Raw genomic sequence first — 17,831 nt, forward strand, 5'->3', positions numbered from 1 at the left:
GCGCCTCCCCTCCTCCCTCGGCCCCGCCTCGCGCACACCTGAAGGGCGGGGTAAACATTTTTTTTTTTTTGCAAATTTGTTCAGGTGATGGGGGCATCTAGAACTCATGGTGCTGTCTGTGGAATACCATGAAATATGCTATTCTCTCATACTAACAAGAAAGGTTTTTACTAGCAGAAATATGCCTGTTTTATTTTATGAAAGTGGTTTACTCTTTTTTGACACCTTCACTGTTACTTGTTTTAGTTGATTTTGCTTAGTGTATATCTGTACTGTTATTTGCTTTTACTTGCTCATCTAACATTTTTTTTCTCTTAGAAGTATGATTATAGATGACTAAATTAGGATTCTCCTGGGTACCCTGTAATGGGAAACATGGGAGATGTTTTGTGACACTGAGGAGAGTGCTGCTAGTCTGGAGAGTGGTCATTTAGTGCCTACTTAGTATTGTGGTTGTATCTTTAGAAGCTTTCCTTTCCTTTGTAATGTGCAGTGATTGATACATGGTAGACAGTGTTTACTGTGGGACTGAATTAATCTGAATCTGTAGTCAGACTGTTTTCTCTTCATAAATTCTTAACAGTTTGAACCTCATCTTTATTGTAAAGAAACTATAATTCTAAAGCTGTTAGAGACTGATTAGGTCTCTTAAAATGTTTGTTCATCTTTTTAAATACTATTTTACTTTCTTTATAGCTAAAAAGTGACCCTATGCCTGAAATGATCTTTAAAAATTAACATAAATTTAATAAGAATCACTTTAATATGTCTTCTTTTCTTTGTTTTCTTAGCTTTACAATGAAGAGGATAATTCAGAATCATCTGCTATAGAGCAGCCATCAACTTCAAACCCAGCACCACAGATTGTGCAGACTGCTCCTTCAGCATTAGTATTTGAAACTGACTCTTCTCCTCCACCTTATAGCAGTATTACTGTGGAAGTACCTACAACTTCAGGTATTGTTGTGTTTTTTGTTTGTTTGTTTTAAATATATTTTTATTGATTTCAGAGAGGAAGGGAGAGGGAAAGAGAGATAGAAACATCAATGATCAGAGACTCATTGATCAGTTGCCTCCTACACACCTCCTACTGGGGATCAAGCCCGCAACCCGGCCCTGACCTGGAATCGAACCGTGACCTCCTGGTTCATAGGTCAACACTCAACCACTGAGCCACACCAGATGAGCAGTATTATTATTTTTATTATGAAACAACTAATGTTTTTAGTAGCTCATGTTTTTTATTCATTTGTTTTTTACCAGTATGGTTACTTTTTTGGTTTTATGATTTAAAAAAAAACTGTTTTCCCAAGGATAGTTTGTAAAATATTTTCTTCATACATTACTTACCTCATATTTTTCTTTTTAAAATTTAATTGAAAAATGTAGCTATTTAAACTTTTTTATGCTTAACTAGGATCTATTCCCAATGGACTAGTATGTGACTTTTAGAAGAAATGAACAAACATATATACACACATGCATATATATCCACGTGTGTGTATATATTTACATAGTCATAAAACAAGGTGTTATTAATGATGAGTGTGAGTGAGAATGTGGAATGTGTTAACAGAGGTTAGGGTGTACATAATGTTATTCCATACACATGGTAATAATTCTTAGACATAAGGCAGTGACTCCTGCTTGCTACTGTTCATCTATCCTTTCAGGTCATTCTAAAGAACTACCCTCATCTATTTCTCTGGCCACAGTTTGCTTTTTCCCAGCCACACTAATTTAATTATTATAGTGTTTTAATTATGACTTTGTATACTGTTATAAATAACCGAAGTATTTTATATATTCTTTATGAAACATTTAAAAAATCAGTTGTTGAAAAACATTTTAATGTAAAAAATCTTTCATTGAGTATTTCATCTTTCTTATCTCTCATGTTCTATAATTAGTGTCATCTAGCTTTCTCTGATTATCATTTTTGCTTGTCCAAATTTTATTTAGACCGTATAGGATGTGTAAAAAGACTGGTATTTTTTACATCAAATTTATTTACTTTTTTTATGTAGTTAGTGAAAATCATCTCTATAAAGATGTTCTCACTGGTTAAATTAATAAAGGCTTACTTCTTCTATCTATAATAATAAAAGCGTAATATGCTAATTAGACCAGACAGCTGAATGACCTTCCGGACGATCTTCCGGATGACCACGCTATGACACTCATTGGTGCCAGGCCAGCCATGGCGGATGTGATGCGATTGGTCGGTGGCCCAGCCATCATCCCATGATTGCCCTGCAGAGTGTGGCCCAGGCCACTGGCTGGCCGGATGATCAATCAATTGGGGGCTCCACGATCGTTCCAAAGAGGGAGGCCCAGGCCACCAACCGGCGGGCTGTGGTGGGTGGTTGGGGTCTCCCTCTGTGGGGCGAGGTCGATCACATGATTGCCCTGCAGAGGGAGGCCCAGGCCACCGGCTGGCAGGGCGATTGATCAATCTGGGGGCTCCATGGTCGCCCCAAAGACGGTGGCAGGTGGCGGGTGGGTGGGGCCTCCCTTTGCGCCAGCAATCCATTGTGGAGCCCCGGCCGGGTGGGCGGAGCCTACCTCTTTGGGGCAATTGATTGCGGGCCTCCTGGACTGTGAGAGGGCACAGGCCAGGCTGAGGGACCCCCCCCCCCCACCAGTGCATGAATTTCGTGCACTGGGCCTCTAGTTTGTATATAATGTTATTTGATCAACATGCTTGTTCAGCACTCAGTTTGATACACAGATTTATTTGTCTTTGGCTATAAGATTTAATGACTGCTTTCTAAAATCTATTATGGGCTAACTTTTCTTCATTATTTTACAAGTTTCCAGAGTATATAGTACAGTGAATTTGCTACCCTAGATTTTTTTAAAAAAATATATTTGATGGTAATCTTGAAGGAAGAAAATCCTGAAGATGTCTATTTCTGAATGATGGAAGATACTAAAAGTGGAAATTGCAATCCTTTTGTTGTGACTACCATTGCTATGCTGTGTACCAAACTACCTCAAACTTATTAGAGTTATGTAGCAAATCATTTATTATTATTAATTCTCATAGTTTTGACTGTGAGATTATTTGGGCAAATAAATTAATTCTTTGAGCATAGCACTGTTGCTTACTTCTCTTATCTTGCACTCCTTTTCAAAATCTTTTTCTTAAGGTTCTTGTTTTGTGTATGAGCCTTTAGATAATATTTATTAGTCCTTTTTCTTTATAATAAATATAGGACTAAAATACATATGATTATAGTAGTAATTTCTGTGTTTTATAGCTTATAACATAGAACTACAATAGCAATAATAATCCTTAGTGGCCTGCCTGTTGTAAATTATTAAATTATGTATTTGGCTATAAAGATTATATAAAATAGTTCCTTTTAATGGTTATCCTTTTTAAATTCCTTTTCTTCAGATGCAGAAGTATACAATGAGTTTTATCCTGTGCCACCTCCATACAGTGTTGCTACCTCTCTTCCTACGTATGATGAAGCTGAGAAGGCAAAAGCTGCTGCAATGGCTGCTGCAGCAGCAGAAACATCCCAAAGAGTAAGAAAGTTTTATTTCCTTTTGAGAATATTATTTTTATTAATTGATATGTCTATTTAGTAATATCAAAAATAGTGGTCTGTACTTGAGTGTTTGTGCCTGTGTATATTTTTAATATTTTACTACTACTTATATGTGTCATTTTTAGTGAAATAGGTACTCTCCTAGTTAAATTTACCTTTTTCATTCCTTGACCTCCTCATTTCTATTTCTGTTTCTTTTGATCTTCCCCTTTATCCCATCTTACGTTGTGGTCATCCTAGACCTTATCTTTACCCATACAATTATCACTTCTGAATTCTTGATTTTAGGCATCTCATGCACTGGCCTTAACCTCCCATCCTTCTGACTCACCCTAGTTGTTGTTCTCTTTCACTTAGACCTCAAGTCCATCAACCTCTTCACTGTTGATGTCCTTATTTCCCTCCTTATATAGTTTACAGTCCATGGTCCATCACTGTATTCAAATTATCTTTTTTTCCTACTCATATTTTGTATTTTAGCATAATCAGTCTAAATTCTTCAATATCTACTCCAACCCTTCAAACTAACATTTCCAATGTAGTCCCAAAAAACGAAAACTCTAGTGACTATGAATGAACTCAAGGTAGGTTAAAAAACACAGAGAAATAACTAACAAGGCCTTTAAATTATGTTTGTCAATTCACTTTTTTCCCAAATTCACTTTTATTTTGTCCTTTTAACACATCCCACCCTAGAATTTTGAATGATTCTACTTGCCTATTCTCTCTCATCTTCCTATCTTAGTAATAGAGATAATCAATGATATACATAAATGTTATTTCTTGTTTTGCTAAAAGGAGTGGCTGTCTCAGTAAAGATATACATGTATGATCTTCTACAGCCAGGTAAAGGCAGAAATTATTTACATTTTAGTTTGGCTGCAAGTAGGACTAGGGTTTGTTGCCCTTTTTTTGCTTCAGACTTTGGGATGTTATTTCAGATCCCTAAATTCATCCCATTTTGTTCAGGAAAAAGACAGAAAAAAGTAACTTCACCCAGTGAAGCTAGAACTAGGTACAGGACTAAGAGAGAGAAAGAGGCGTTTCTATGTATAGCATTTTCCTCTTGCCGCTGTTAGGCCAGAGCCCAGCAAGTAGATTCTCTGGTCATGAGCATTTTATTGGATGGATTTCTTTCATTAGCTAGAACCCTTTCCATACCTGCTCCCACTCCCATCCTCCCAATACACACAGAGTTAAATGTCAATATAAGTAGCTTTGGGCACATAAGTAAAGATAGTAAACCCCAAATTTAATATTTATTCTTTTTCTCTCTTAGGGAGAAAGTAAGTCTCTATTAAGGTGGTGCATAAATATAGCTCAGTCAATAAAGATTTTTTATACTGGGAGGGGAGAATCATAAAGAAAGAGGATAGATCTATGAAGTGTGGAGTTTCTATCAAAATCTACTATAGGTTGCTTAGTACATATATGTTTGTACATGTATTTGTATACATGCACACACTCTCAGTGAAGTAGAGGGACAGTAACTCCTTTTCTCAGGTAAGTGTCTCCCTAAAGATCTTGGAAATACAAATGTGCTTAAAGGGTGTCATGAACTTTGTGTCTTTACTGCCCTAATTTCCATGCAGTAGGATTTCTCTAAACAGAAAGTAGGAAGCATTAAGTCTTGTTCTCTGTGCTTTGAGAAAAGCATAAGGTGATTTTACCTTTTGAAGAAAAAACTCCACAGAGTTTTACTATTCTAATCTTCCACTATCATCATTTCCAGCACCTGTTTTAGAAAGTATTTGATCCCAGCCTGAATTGGGAACATGTTTATAAAGAGAAGTTTTCTGTTTTCAACTGCTTTTAATATAACTCTACCTGTGAGGGTTGTGGAAAATTTCATGGAAAGCAAAATAAAATTGTTCAGGAGACTTACTTAGATGTTTATAAATAATCTTTTAAATTCATCAGTTTCTTCTTTTTTTTTAATCCTCAACTGAGGATATTTTAGAGAGAATGGAAGGGAGAGGGAGAGACAGAGAGAAACAGTGATGTGAGAGAGACACATCAGTTGGTTGCCTCCCACATGCCCCCCACCAGGGTCGGGAGCCTGCAACCAAGGTATGTGCCCTTGACCAGAATCAAACCCGAGACCCTTCAGTCCGCAGGCCGATGCTCTATCCACTGAGCAAAACCTGCTTGGGCTTAAATTCATCAGTTTCTAACCCAGTGCTCTATCACTTTTTTCCTACAAAATATGATTATATTTCTTTTTATTATTATTTTTTTATGGATGGATTGATTTTAGAGAAAGAGGAAGGGTGATTTTAGAGAATGAGGAAGGGGGAAAGAGAGAAAAACAAACATCGATTTGTTGTTCCACTTATTTATGCATTCATTGTGTGTGCCCTGACTGAGAGGAGATCGAACCCACAACCTTGACGTATTGGGACGACACTCTAACTAACTGAGCAACCTGGTCAGAGCTCTAGTATGTGTTCCTATACTTGATTCAGATTTTTTTTTTAAAGGTCTAATTAGTTTTGAGTATAGGCATACCTTGGAGATAATGTGAGTTCAGTTCCAGACCACATGATAAAGCAAATATTGCAATAAAGCAAGTTGTAATCTTTTTGTTGGTGAAGCATTTTGCCTTCTGTTCAACATTTGTGAAATGCAGTAAAGCAAAGTACAATAAAATGAGGTATGTCTGTATATTCACTTGTCAATGAACCTCAGCTGGGTGACCTGAAGCCTGTTTCTTGAATCTATTCTTCTTGGGAGAATGGCGAGGAGACTTGGAAACACTATTTTCTATTTCTTATGTATAGGGTTGCATGTATCGTAAGAAAAATTAAAAGATTTATGAAAAAAACTTATTTTTAATATTTCTGTGAAAAATATTTGAATTCCAAATAATCCACTTTATAAAACTTTTAGAACATGGCTTGTTCTTGTTTATCAGTTAGTCTCATTTTATAACCCTGTCATGGGTAGGGTTCAGATTTTTTTGTAACGTATTCTATTTTTTATTTTAAAAAATATATTTTTATTGATTTCAGAGAAGAAGGGAGAGGGAGAGAGAGATAGAAACATCAATGATGAGAGGGAATGCCCTGACTGGGAATTGAACCATGACCTCCTAGTTCATAGGTTGATGCTCAATCACTGAGCCATGCTGGCCACGCACGTGTTTTAAATTGTGTGTCAGTAACTTGTCTTTTGACATAAAAACTAGCATTTAATAAATTGTGAGCAAATCCAGGACAAGGACCTTATATTTATGATTCCAGCACCTATCTATCATCTGGGACATATTTGGTACTTAATAAATGACAGTTAGTTAATGAATGCTTTCTTTACATTTGCCAATGTGGGAAATTAAGAAGAAAACACCAGAGTTGTTCTTCATTTTAAAATATTTTAGTGTCTTTTGCCAATTTTAGGATTTATAAATCAGCGTTAAACATAGTTATAGTTGAAATTATTGCACAGATACCATCTTTTATTTTTTAAACATTCTATTTAAATGTTTCTATTATTTTAATGGTTGAATAAAATTCCATGGAATCAATCCTATATAATAAAAGCCTAATATGCTAAGTGTCTGGTCATCCGATAGGCCGTGCAACCAATTAAAGCGTAGTATGCTAATGTATGCTAAGGCCTCTCAACCGCTTGCTGTGACATGCACTGACCACCAGGGGTCAGACACTTCAACCGGTAGGTTAGCTTGCTGCTGGGGTCCGGCCTATCAGGACATGCCCTGGAGCCCTCCCGCAGTCCTTCCTTGGCTGGCCAACCTCCCGTGTCCCTCTCTGACCCCAATTGTGCACCAGTGGGGTCCCTCAACCTGGCCTGCGCCCTCTGACAATCCGGAACCCTGCCTCCATAGCTGTGCTAAGGATGTCCGACTGCCAGCTTAGGGGGCGTGGGCCTAAGCCGGCAGTTGGACATCCCCTGAGGGCTTCCAGACTGCGAGAGGGGGCAGGCTGGGCTGCGGGACTCCCCCCCCCCCCAGTGCACAAATTTTGTGCACCGGGCCTCTAGTATACTATAATTTAGTGGCCATTTCTCTCTAAGAATCTTAATAGCCATTTCAATCTAAGTGAAAATTAGATTGTTTAAAAATGTGTGTCTTGTATGTGTGAGTGTGTGCATGTGCGTGCATGTGTATGCATGTGTTTTCTGGTGTTAACCTTGTAAGGAACATCTTTGTGCATGTATATGTCTTCTATCTTTTTAAAAATTATGTTCTGCCCAGCCTGTGTAGCTCAGCTTCGACCTATAAACCAGAAGGTCATGGTTTGATTCCCAGTCAGGGCACATTCCTGGGTTGCAGGCTTGATCCCCAGTAGGGGGTGTGCAGGAGGCAGCCAATGAATGATTCTCTCTCATCGATGTTCTATCTCTTTCTCCCTCTTTCTTTTTAAATAAATAAATAAATTAATTAATTAATTAATTAAAAAATGATGTAAAAATCTCTGGACTGGTGTTTCAAAAGAGTTTGAAATATTTATATTCTTCCCATGATATTGACAGGTTTTCCCCCCAGGGCTTGCTCATACTGTACTTGAATATTTATTTCTTAAGTTAACTTGGAATTATATAAAATTTCATTAGTATGTATTTAATTGTTGCCATTCATTACATTTACCATAAAGGATAGCCTAGGATATAAATGCAGAGTTTAAGGAATTTTTTTGCCCAAATAATAAGAAATATGGTTTTAAAAGTCTTTTTGTTTCATGAAAGCAACCTATGTAGTGAGACTATCATGATTGAATGGAAAGAAGATCAGTGTCCTGGATTCAACTCCTGTCTTGATGTAACTAATTATGTTATCCCGGGCAGGTCACTTAGCTTCTCTGATCCTCTCTGTGTACTAACACAAAATTGATACATCAACACCCAGCTGAGGTTATCTATCTGTAACATGGAGATAATGCATGTGTATATCAGGTCATGCCACTCATTTGATCAAAACTCAGTAAGACCACTCAATTCACTCAGTAAAATATAAAGTCCTTCAGTGGACTTACTGACCTAATGTCTTCCTATTTCTCTCTTAGTGGCAAGGAACTACTTCCTTGCTATTTTCTAGCATGCCAGGTATGATCCTATAAGGTCCTTGTGAGGCACTGCTTATCTCTTTGTCTGAAACACTTTTCTGTGAGATATTTACATAGTTAGTTAACTCTTATCTTTCCTTTAAGTCTTTGCTCAAGTGCCATCTCAACGAGGCTTTTTGACCACCATATTTAATACTGTAACCTGTAACCTCAAGCATTTCCTAAACCATCCTTTCTCCTTTTGTGTAGAGCATTTACACCTTTTAATAATATATAAATAACTTACTTATTATGTCTTTGTTTATTGTCTAACTCCCCTTACTGGAGTATAGCCTCCAGAAAGGCAAGCATCTTTGTTTTATGTACACTCATGTATCCCCAATACCAGGAAGCTAAGTCTTGTGTAGAAGGGGTATTTCGTCAATATTTGTTGAATATTAGACAATCAGTGATAACAGTCTTCTACATACTTTCAGAGAAGTTCTCTACATTTACAAGCAAATACATTAATATCTTAGTATATTTTTCTACACAAAAGGCATTGTACTATACACATTTTTATTTAAAATATTTTAGAGATCGTTAAGAGAATACTAAGAACTTTTGTTCTTTTTTATTTATTTAAAAATTTTACATTACTTTTTAAATTTCATCAGATATTCAGTAACTTATTTAATTGATCTGTCAAGAATTGTGAATCATCTGAGACTTTACCATACTTGGCAAACTACCTGATTAGCTTGTCAATTTTGGGAATGTTGGCAGAAGACACGAGACTGCTCAGGTCAGAGACAAAAACTTGATTACCATCAATGGTTTTAGCCATAGTATTAGCATTTTCTTACACCAGTTTCTTGAGCTCTCGTTCCCACAGGGCAACTCAAAGATGGCCACATGATACCTCCACACACAGTGTGGAACCCTGAATGTAGGGAACCCAGTATTTTCTAATGGTAACTAAGCATGCCCACACCTTTGCTCTGGAGAGAGAGACTATCTTTCTCTTTCGGAGCAGCCCACTATATATAAAGATCCTTGAAAAGATAGTACAGAAGAAAGGCAAGCAGTGCCTCTACCTGGAAGACATGCAGAAACATGAGAAACTCATGGAGAATTATCTCTGACAATAGTCCATTATTGATGGGCATTTATATTGTGTCTAATCTTGTGCTTTTATTAACGTTGCTGAAGTGAATTATCTTTAATACATTTCTTATAAGCGAGAGTATATGTGTGTATATGTACAATGTATTTGAAGAGCTGGAATTGCTGGGTCAAAGGATATGTACAATTTTATTTTTGATAAATATTGCCACCATTGATGTTTAAGGGTCCTGTTTTCCACTTGACAGTAATGCAACAATGTCACATCTATCTTTCTTAATATAATTTTCATTAATTCAGTGTTATTTAACTTTTATGTTTTTTGTGTTTACCTTTGAAATTACTCTTTTCAAGGGTGCCCACGAAAAATGAACACTTGCTAGAGTTTGTACTCATCTGTTTTGTCTATACAATAAATTGAGAATATTAGATTTTATTTAAATTCTTATCTTTATATCCAAGGTAATAAAGTTGTAATTATTTTAGTGTGTTCTAATGTCTCATGTTTTACAGATTCAGGAGGAAGAGTGCTCACCAAGAGATGACTTTAGTGATGCAGACCAGCTCAGAGTGGGTAATGATGGGATTTTTATGCTGGCGTTTTTCAGTAAGTGATCTTTCCTTTCCAAACTTTTTTTTTGCATATATTGGCTATGTATTTTTAAGAAGAAAGGCAAATATTGTTAGCATGTGTCTACCTTTTTTAAAATGTAAATTGTTCCTGATACTAGCTAAGTGTGATCAAATGTTACAGTATAAACCCTAGAATTTATTAAATACTTATCAGATAACTGTATTGTAGTCATCATGCTAGATGCTGACAATATAGAGATATATAAGCATCTTTAAGTTAAATATAGTTTTATATGACAAATGCTGCATGTCCATTCAATATTGTAGGAGCATGTAGAATGAAACTATAAATTCTGCTTTTGAGGCAGAGGACTTCCATTTGAGTGTCTTTAAACCAGAAGAGAAGTTAGAAAAAGAAATATTCTGGGCAGCTAGAACCATGTGGTTTGAGACACAAAAGTATGAAAGTGTAAGTCTTATCTTCAAGGAATGGTGAGTAGCTAGAAGCCCAGAAACCTAAGTTACATTTTGTAACATCTTGCAAAATTAATATTTAACTTATAAAGAAAATTTAAGATACTTGTGGGAAAACTGTGTTATAGTCTTTATTATTTCAGTTTCTAATTGGCACAGTGTAAACAGTAAATAAGATTATGAAATTCAATAAACTATTTAAATTGCTAAAATAAGTTTTGGAAACCTGATATTCATGTAGTCTATATATGGTTAATTTCTGTCCTCAGCTTAGTTAGATGATCAAGTTTTTATACCTTTTTTGATAGAATGCTAATATAATTCATGATTTATTTTGATAATAAACCCACAAATAGTTTACTTACTTAAAGTACCACATTTAACTTTAAAAATAGAAAATACATAGTTTATGAATTGAATTACTTTTGAATCTGAAAAATTACTGACCTCCTCCTCTATTTTTTTTAAAGATTTTTTTTAAAAAATTGACTTTTAGAGAGAGAGGTAGAGAGAGAGAGAGACAAACATTGATGTGACAGTGAAACACTGATTGGCTGCCTCCTGCACCCACGATACCAGGGATCAAGCCCGCAACCCAGGCATGTGCCCTGAGTGGGAATTGAGCCGGCAAACTTTTGGTGCACAGGACGACGCCCAACCAACTGAGCCACATCAGCCAGGGTTCTTGCTTCCTTTCTTCCCATCTTCTGAAGAATAGAAGTAGATAATCACTCAGAAATGGGTGGGTGAATGGGTGGGCAGTTATATTTTTCTCTTCAAATTTATTAAATTATATTCACATAGGCCAGCTAATATAATACAATATTTAAATCTCATGGTTTTAGTTAACAATTTCTATTTAAATACGATGTTAGATACAATGCAAGGAAATGACCACTTTAGCTACAAATAACTACTGTTTTTTAATGTTAGTTTAGTGAACCTTGTTTGTTTTCTTAGTTTTAGTTCAGCTAATAGTCCTTTAAATTGATAGTACACTTCCCACATATTTTGATTATGAGTCATGTAAACTTTGATTCCTTAATTAGAAAAGAAAGAATTTAAATTTATCATACTGTGTGTAGTATAAAAACCTGTTTTTTAGGAATAAAAATGTTATTTGACACTATCTAATTATTTGACTCAGAGCTTAATTATTACTTCTCCATTTCTGTAGTTCACTAAATCATAATCTTCTTTTTATTTTTTTAGATTTGAAAACATTTTACTAATGTAACAGTGATGTAAATGCATGATAACCTAGACACTTGATTGACTTTATTTTTGACCACTGGTGATATATTAATTAATGTAAATGCAAGTATTTATATTAATGTATATAATGGAAATTATCTGACTTGTTTTAAATTTTTACTGAATTATGTTTCTACAGTTTATATTTTTATACTATTTCATAGTCTACAAATATTGCACTAATATTATAAAGTTAAATTATAAATTATTATTTATCTTTATTTCCTTCTATATTTTTTTTTCTGGTGGCTGTAGGCCAGAGCTTGAGCTTATTTGCCTTAATGAGCATAGATTTATTTGTGTTCACTACCACCTAGTGGCTGTTCTACAAATTGCAACTTGCTATATTTTCCATGCTTAATCTAGCAGTTGTTGTCTAAATTGTTCTGTTGTCTATTTCTAAGGTTCAGAAATAGATTTTATTTCGTGTGGCTTAAGCATTTTAGGTTCTATAAGTTGTACAAGTAAAACTACAGTAAATATCAATTATAACATTTCATTTAAAACTTTTTGTTGGTTTAATTCTTGCTATCTGTTTTCAATGTCTACATTTCTTTCTCTTACCACATGAAACCCTATAAAAAGTTTTACCCTTAAATATGATAAGATAATTGCATGTTCATGTTCTGAAAATGTAAAGAAAGAAATATATGTATCCCTGATAATGTTCTAGCTTCTATAATCCCTTGAACTGTCACTGCAAAATGCCTTTTACACGCCTAACTGCCTCTGATCTTATATTTAACAGGTTTTCTCTTTGAGAGAAAGGAAGTGATAATTGACAGTCTGTGGAAATGAACCTGAACTCTATTACTTAAGAATGTATTGGGCTCTATCTAGAAATTGTTTCTTCTAAGGTTGAGCCTTTTGTGTCATGTGTGAATCTTCACTTCAGTGTGCTATATTAATAATTATTTCCATTTTAGATGTGAGGATCACATAACTAAAGAAATATTAAGTTAATTGTACCTTTAAAAAGAATTAGAAGAGTGTTTCGCAATGTAAATTCTGACTTGTAAGAAATTACCAAACTGTCTTCCAAAGAGGCTGTACTATTTTGCATTCCCACCAGCAGGGAATGAGAATTCCTGTTGCTCTGATACTCATTGACATTTAGTGTTAATGTTAAAAAAAAAAAAAAAGACATTCCAGTAGATGTGTGGTGGTATGTCATTGTGGTTTTTATTTGCATTTCCTTAACAATTAATGATGTTGAACATCATTACTTAGTAAATTCCTTTGAGCCTCTCCATGGACAAGTCATAAAAGTTACAGTTATTAAAGGGGTTGTCTGAGCACCACACATATGAAAAACAGTATATTAATGATTTGTTTTGTGCATGCAAAACTGTGGGTTTTTTAATAGGTTTTAGATGACATTTCACGTTGTAAGTGAATCCAGAGAGAGAACATTTAAGCATTGCAATCATATCTTTAAAAACTCACAATATTTGTGAAGTATTAAATTGTATTGAATTTGTTATATTTACAAGAAAAAGTTTTTAATTTAATTTTCTATAATTTAGTGGAAATATCTTAAAACAATGTCTATTTAAAAAATAATTTTTATTACTTTTTAGAGAGAGCATGGGAGAGGGAGAGAGAAATATCGATGTGAGAGCGAGACATTGATCGGCTGCCTCCTGCACCCCGCCTACCAGGGATGGAGTCTGCAACCCAGGCATGTGTCCTGACTGGGAATCGAACCAAAAACCTTTTGGTGCATGGACGACACCCAACTAACTAACTGAGCCACACTGTTCAGGGCTAAAACAATATCTTAATACATTGCTAGATCATGTCTTTCTAAATGGCTGATAGTTTAAACAAAGAGCCTAGATAAGACAGAAATTTATCCCTGTGTAGTTCAAAATTAAGTATAGTGAAATTGATTATTCTTTGAGAACCTATTGTCTTAGAAACCTGGTGTATTTATATGTGATGAAATTTTTCCGTGATCAAAATATTAATAAGTTCTCAATGTTTGCATATTTATCAAATATGCATATTTATCATCTATGATTTTCACTTGTTTATTTTCAAAACAAGTATCAAGTTTTTTTAATTTTAAAATTTTTATTTTGAAATACTTTAAAACCTAGGAAAAAGGTTGTAAAAATAGTGCAGTTCCAAACTTTTATCCAGCTTTTCCAAGTCTTAACATTTTACATGACTTCAGTTCAATAATCAGTATTTGGTAATTAATATTAATGAAATACTAACTGGTTTACAGATCTTACTCCAATTTTGCCAACTTTCTCATTAATGACCTTTGCCTGATCAAGAATCTAATCCAGGATTACACATTTTTTTTAGTTGCCATGTTCCTAAGTCTGCTTTAATTTGGAGGAGTTTCTTAATCTTTTCTCTTGTTTCTTATGACTGATTCTTTTGAAGAATACCAGTTAGGTGTTGTGTGTGCGTGCGCGCGCACGTGTGTGTGTGTGTTGTGTGTGTGTGTGTCTGTCCTTTGTCTCTTTCTCTCTTTGCAAAAATACCACAGAAATGATGCGCCCTTCTCAGTGCATCATAACAGAAAGGAATGATCTAGATATGTCTTACTACTGGTGATACTCTCATCAGGTTAAGGTGATGTCTGCCAGCTGTCTTCACTATAAAGTTACTGTTTTCCCCTTTTTAATTAATAAATATCTTATGGCTACTGAAAATTAAAAGTATAGTCTTCCTAAACTTTTAATGGATAAACTGTAGCATACAAAATTACTTTCTAGGTTATCCTGATAACCTTTTTGGGTAGGTGGGAGGTATAGATGGTAAAAAGAAATAGAATATAGGTAAAAGACTTGGATGTTTCAATCCTGGCTATACCACTTACTTGCTTTATGACTTTATGTGCAGCTTAATTGTTCTGAGTCTCAATTTGTCTTTCTGTACAGTGGAATTAACTTGACCTTGCCCTTCTTAAAAAGCTAATGTGAAGAACAAAGGAGTGAAAATATATGAAATGTCATAAATTATAGCATTCTATTAAGTGAAGGTGGTGATAATGTTCTCCTTCCTCATCCTTACCTGAGAACTCACCTTTTAGCTATAATAAGTAATATGATTTAAAATGATTTTCAAATGTCATTAACTTGTCCAAACCTGCCTAATTTGCTTTCTTACAAAGAAGGGCACGCTGAAGGTGAATGTGGAGAAGTGTAATCGGAGCAACAGTAAGCATTCTTTACCAACTTTCCTGAGTTTATTGCCTTGCTTCCCTGCTGCTTGCTTCCCCAAATCTTACCTAAGGAATATAGGCTACCTAAGGTTGTTGCTTCTTTGGGTTTTACCGTGGGCCTTGTTATAAGGGGAATAGGTGCCGTATGCCCTTTAAGCTTCCTTATTTTACCCTAGGTTTCCAGGGGAACATGCACGAATGACGTAGAGTTGAAGGAAAAGTATTGTCTTCTTTCCTAGGCATGTATAATATGTTTTCCTGCCTCTAGTATATGTTGTTTCTTTTGCAGATTTTACAGGTCTATGGTTTAGTGTACAGTTATTAAATTCTCTTTTTTGCCAACTCTGACATGCCATAGAGGATCCAGAATTGAATCCAGAAATGATTCTGTCCTTAAAGACCTATCCTGCTTTACTTCCTATCTTACAGGCCCAGGGGCATAAAAGTGAATCAGTCTATGCTCAAGTGGTCACTGTTTTCCTAGTGCTTAAACCAGTTAAAGATGATTAAGTTATGTATTTGTCTGTTGGGTCTGCCATAACGAAATATTGCACACTGGGTGTCTTACAAATGGAAATTAATTTTCTCCGAGTTTTGAAGGCTAGAAGTTCAAGATCAGGGTGCCAGAAATTTTGGTTTCCGGTGCAGAATCTCATTTTGGCTTGCAGATGGCTGTCTTCTTGATGTGTCCTCACATGGCCTGTCCTCTACGTGTATGTGGTGAAAGAGCTCTCTACACCAACCCTATCAGATTAGGGCTCTACCCCTATAACCTTGTTTAATCTTAATCACTGCCCTGAAGCCCCTGTCTCTAAATACAGTCACATTGGGGGTTAGGGCTTCAATCTACAAATTCTTTGAAGTGGCACAGTTCAGTCCATAACAAGGTATTGTATCTGAGCATAGTTTGTAGGAATCGATACCACTGGCAGATAGCAAAAAGAAAACATGATGGTTTCGTAAATACTATTTTGTTCTTTTGGATTTTATTCCTAGTGAGGGTGCAATATGTATAATAGATATTGGTAAGTCTGATTTGAAGAAGCTAATTGGACAGTATTTGAATATACTGTATATGCAAATGTAAAAATATACTTTTGAAATATTTTGCTGTTTTGGATTTTCTCCATCAATGCGTCCTATGTTTTAACAACATGGCATGCTTATAAAATGATAGCATATTTACAGCATACTGGGATAAAGGAAGAAGGTGGTCAAGACTCGTAGCAGTCTGTCCTCTGCCCTAGCCCTCACCCGTCTGCCCTGAGGCCTGAGGAGAGAAATATATCAGCCTGTCACTAACACATATGTGGCATATGTAGGCAATAGAGTTGGGAATCTCTGCTGCTACTCATTGGTATAAATTCTTTATTTTAAATAGATATAAAATTATTTTTGATTGGTTAAGTATTTTTTGTTTTCCCCTACAGCTACCACAGATATTAGCCAATTAGGTATAGAGCAGTTATGCCTAATAGAATATTCTGTGATAGTGGAAATGAAATATTCTATATATCAGCTGACAATATGGTAGCTGTAAGTCACATGTGACTCTTGAGCACTTGCAATGTGGCGATTGCAATGGAAGAACTAAATTTTTAATTCTATTTAGTTTTAATTTAAATTTAAATAACCTCTTTTATAGAGGAGGATATGTTCCTGGGGCATAAGTAAGAAGCAGTGTGGTTGGTGGCATTGGATAGCACAGATATGGAGGATAGCAAAATACTGATCGATATCTAGGTTTAAAAAAAGTAGAAAGTTAAATAATCTTTATTTCCAATAGTGTCTCCTGAAATTTTTTTCTACAGAAAAGAGGACCCACTCTGTAAGGTGAAGATATTTTATATGGCTAGTAATGATAGCTAACACTTCAGCAGCTAACATGTTCGAGGTTCTGTACTGTGCTAAGCTCCTTACATTCATTATGTTACTTAATCCTTTTATCAGCCTTGTGAAGTAGGTACTTACAGATCAAAGAACTGTGGCTCACAGAGGTCAGCAGTGAGTCTAAGGTCACATATCTAGTAAGTGAGTACACCGAGACTCAAATATGGGTCCTTTATTTCAAAATGGATTCACCTATGTCAGAATGGTTTTGGCTACAAGTAATAGAAAACCGCTACTCAGTTGTTTTAAATGGTTAGGAGATTATCCCACAAGACAAGAAGAGCATGGATGAGCAGTCTGAAGGCACAGACGTATCAGTGTTGTGGCTCTGCTTTCCTTTGCTTTTCTTCACTCTCCCCCACTTGGAGTGAGAGTTTAATCCTCAGGCTGATAAGAGATCCCAGCAGCTGTTCAAGATATTATGTCCAAACATCCAGAGGGAAAGGAGGGACCATTTCTTCTTTTTTTTTTACATAAAAGTAGGCAATCTACACTAATAAAAGAGAAACATGGTAATTAGCATACGGCCGCTACCCTTTTCATTGGCTAATCAGTGAGTATATGCAAATTAACGGTCAGCCAAGATGGCGGCCGGCAGCCAGGCACTGAAGCGAGCATGAGGCTTGCTTGCTGCGGACTCCAACGTTCCCCGCCTCACTTGCTGGCCTCTCAGCTGCAACTCTAAGCAACTATGTACTATGTTGCAAATAAGAAGCTAAACAAAACCCAGAAACCGGCTTCCATTCAGCCGGGCTCGGACCGCAACATTGTATC

At 35.6% G+C, this 17,831-nt stretch overlaps 1 protein-coding gene across 1 annotated transcript in view; it reads left to right on the forward strand.

The window, feature by feature from the left end:
• Nucleotides 1-17,831, forward strand: part of NDFIP2 (Nedd4 family interacting protein 2) — a 55,998-nt gene that overhangs the window by 12,099 nt on the left and 26,068 nt on the right. Inside the window, exons 2-4 of the mRNA XM_005857305.2 lie at nucleotides 792-957; nucleotides 3,404-3,537; nucleotides 10,199-10,292. Of these exons, the coding sequence (XP_005857367.1) occupies nucleotides 792-957; nucleotides 3,404-3,537; nucleotides 10,199-10,292 (394 nt within the window). The remainder of the gene's footprint in view (nucleotides 1-791; nucleotides 958-3,403; nucleotides 3,538-10,198; nucleotides 10,293-17,831) is intronic.

Source organism: Myotis brandtii, unplaced genomic scaffold, assembly GCF_000412655.1.
Source record: "Myotis brandtii unplaced genomic scaffold, ASM41265v1 scaffold110, whole genome shotgun sequence".
NCBI classification, from domain to species: domain Eukaryota; kingdom Metazoa; phylum Chordata; class Mammalia; order Chiroptera; family Vespertilionidae; genus Myotis; species Myotis brandtii.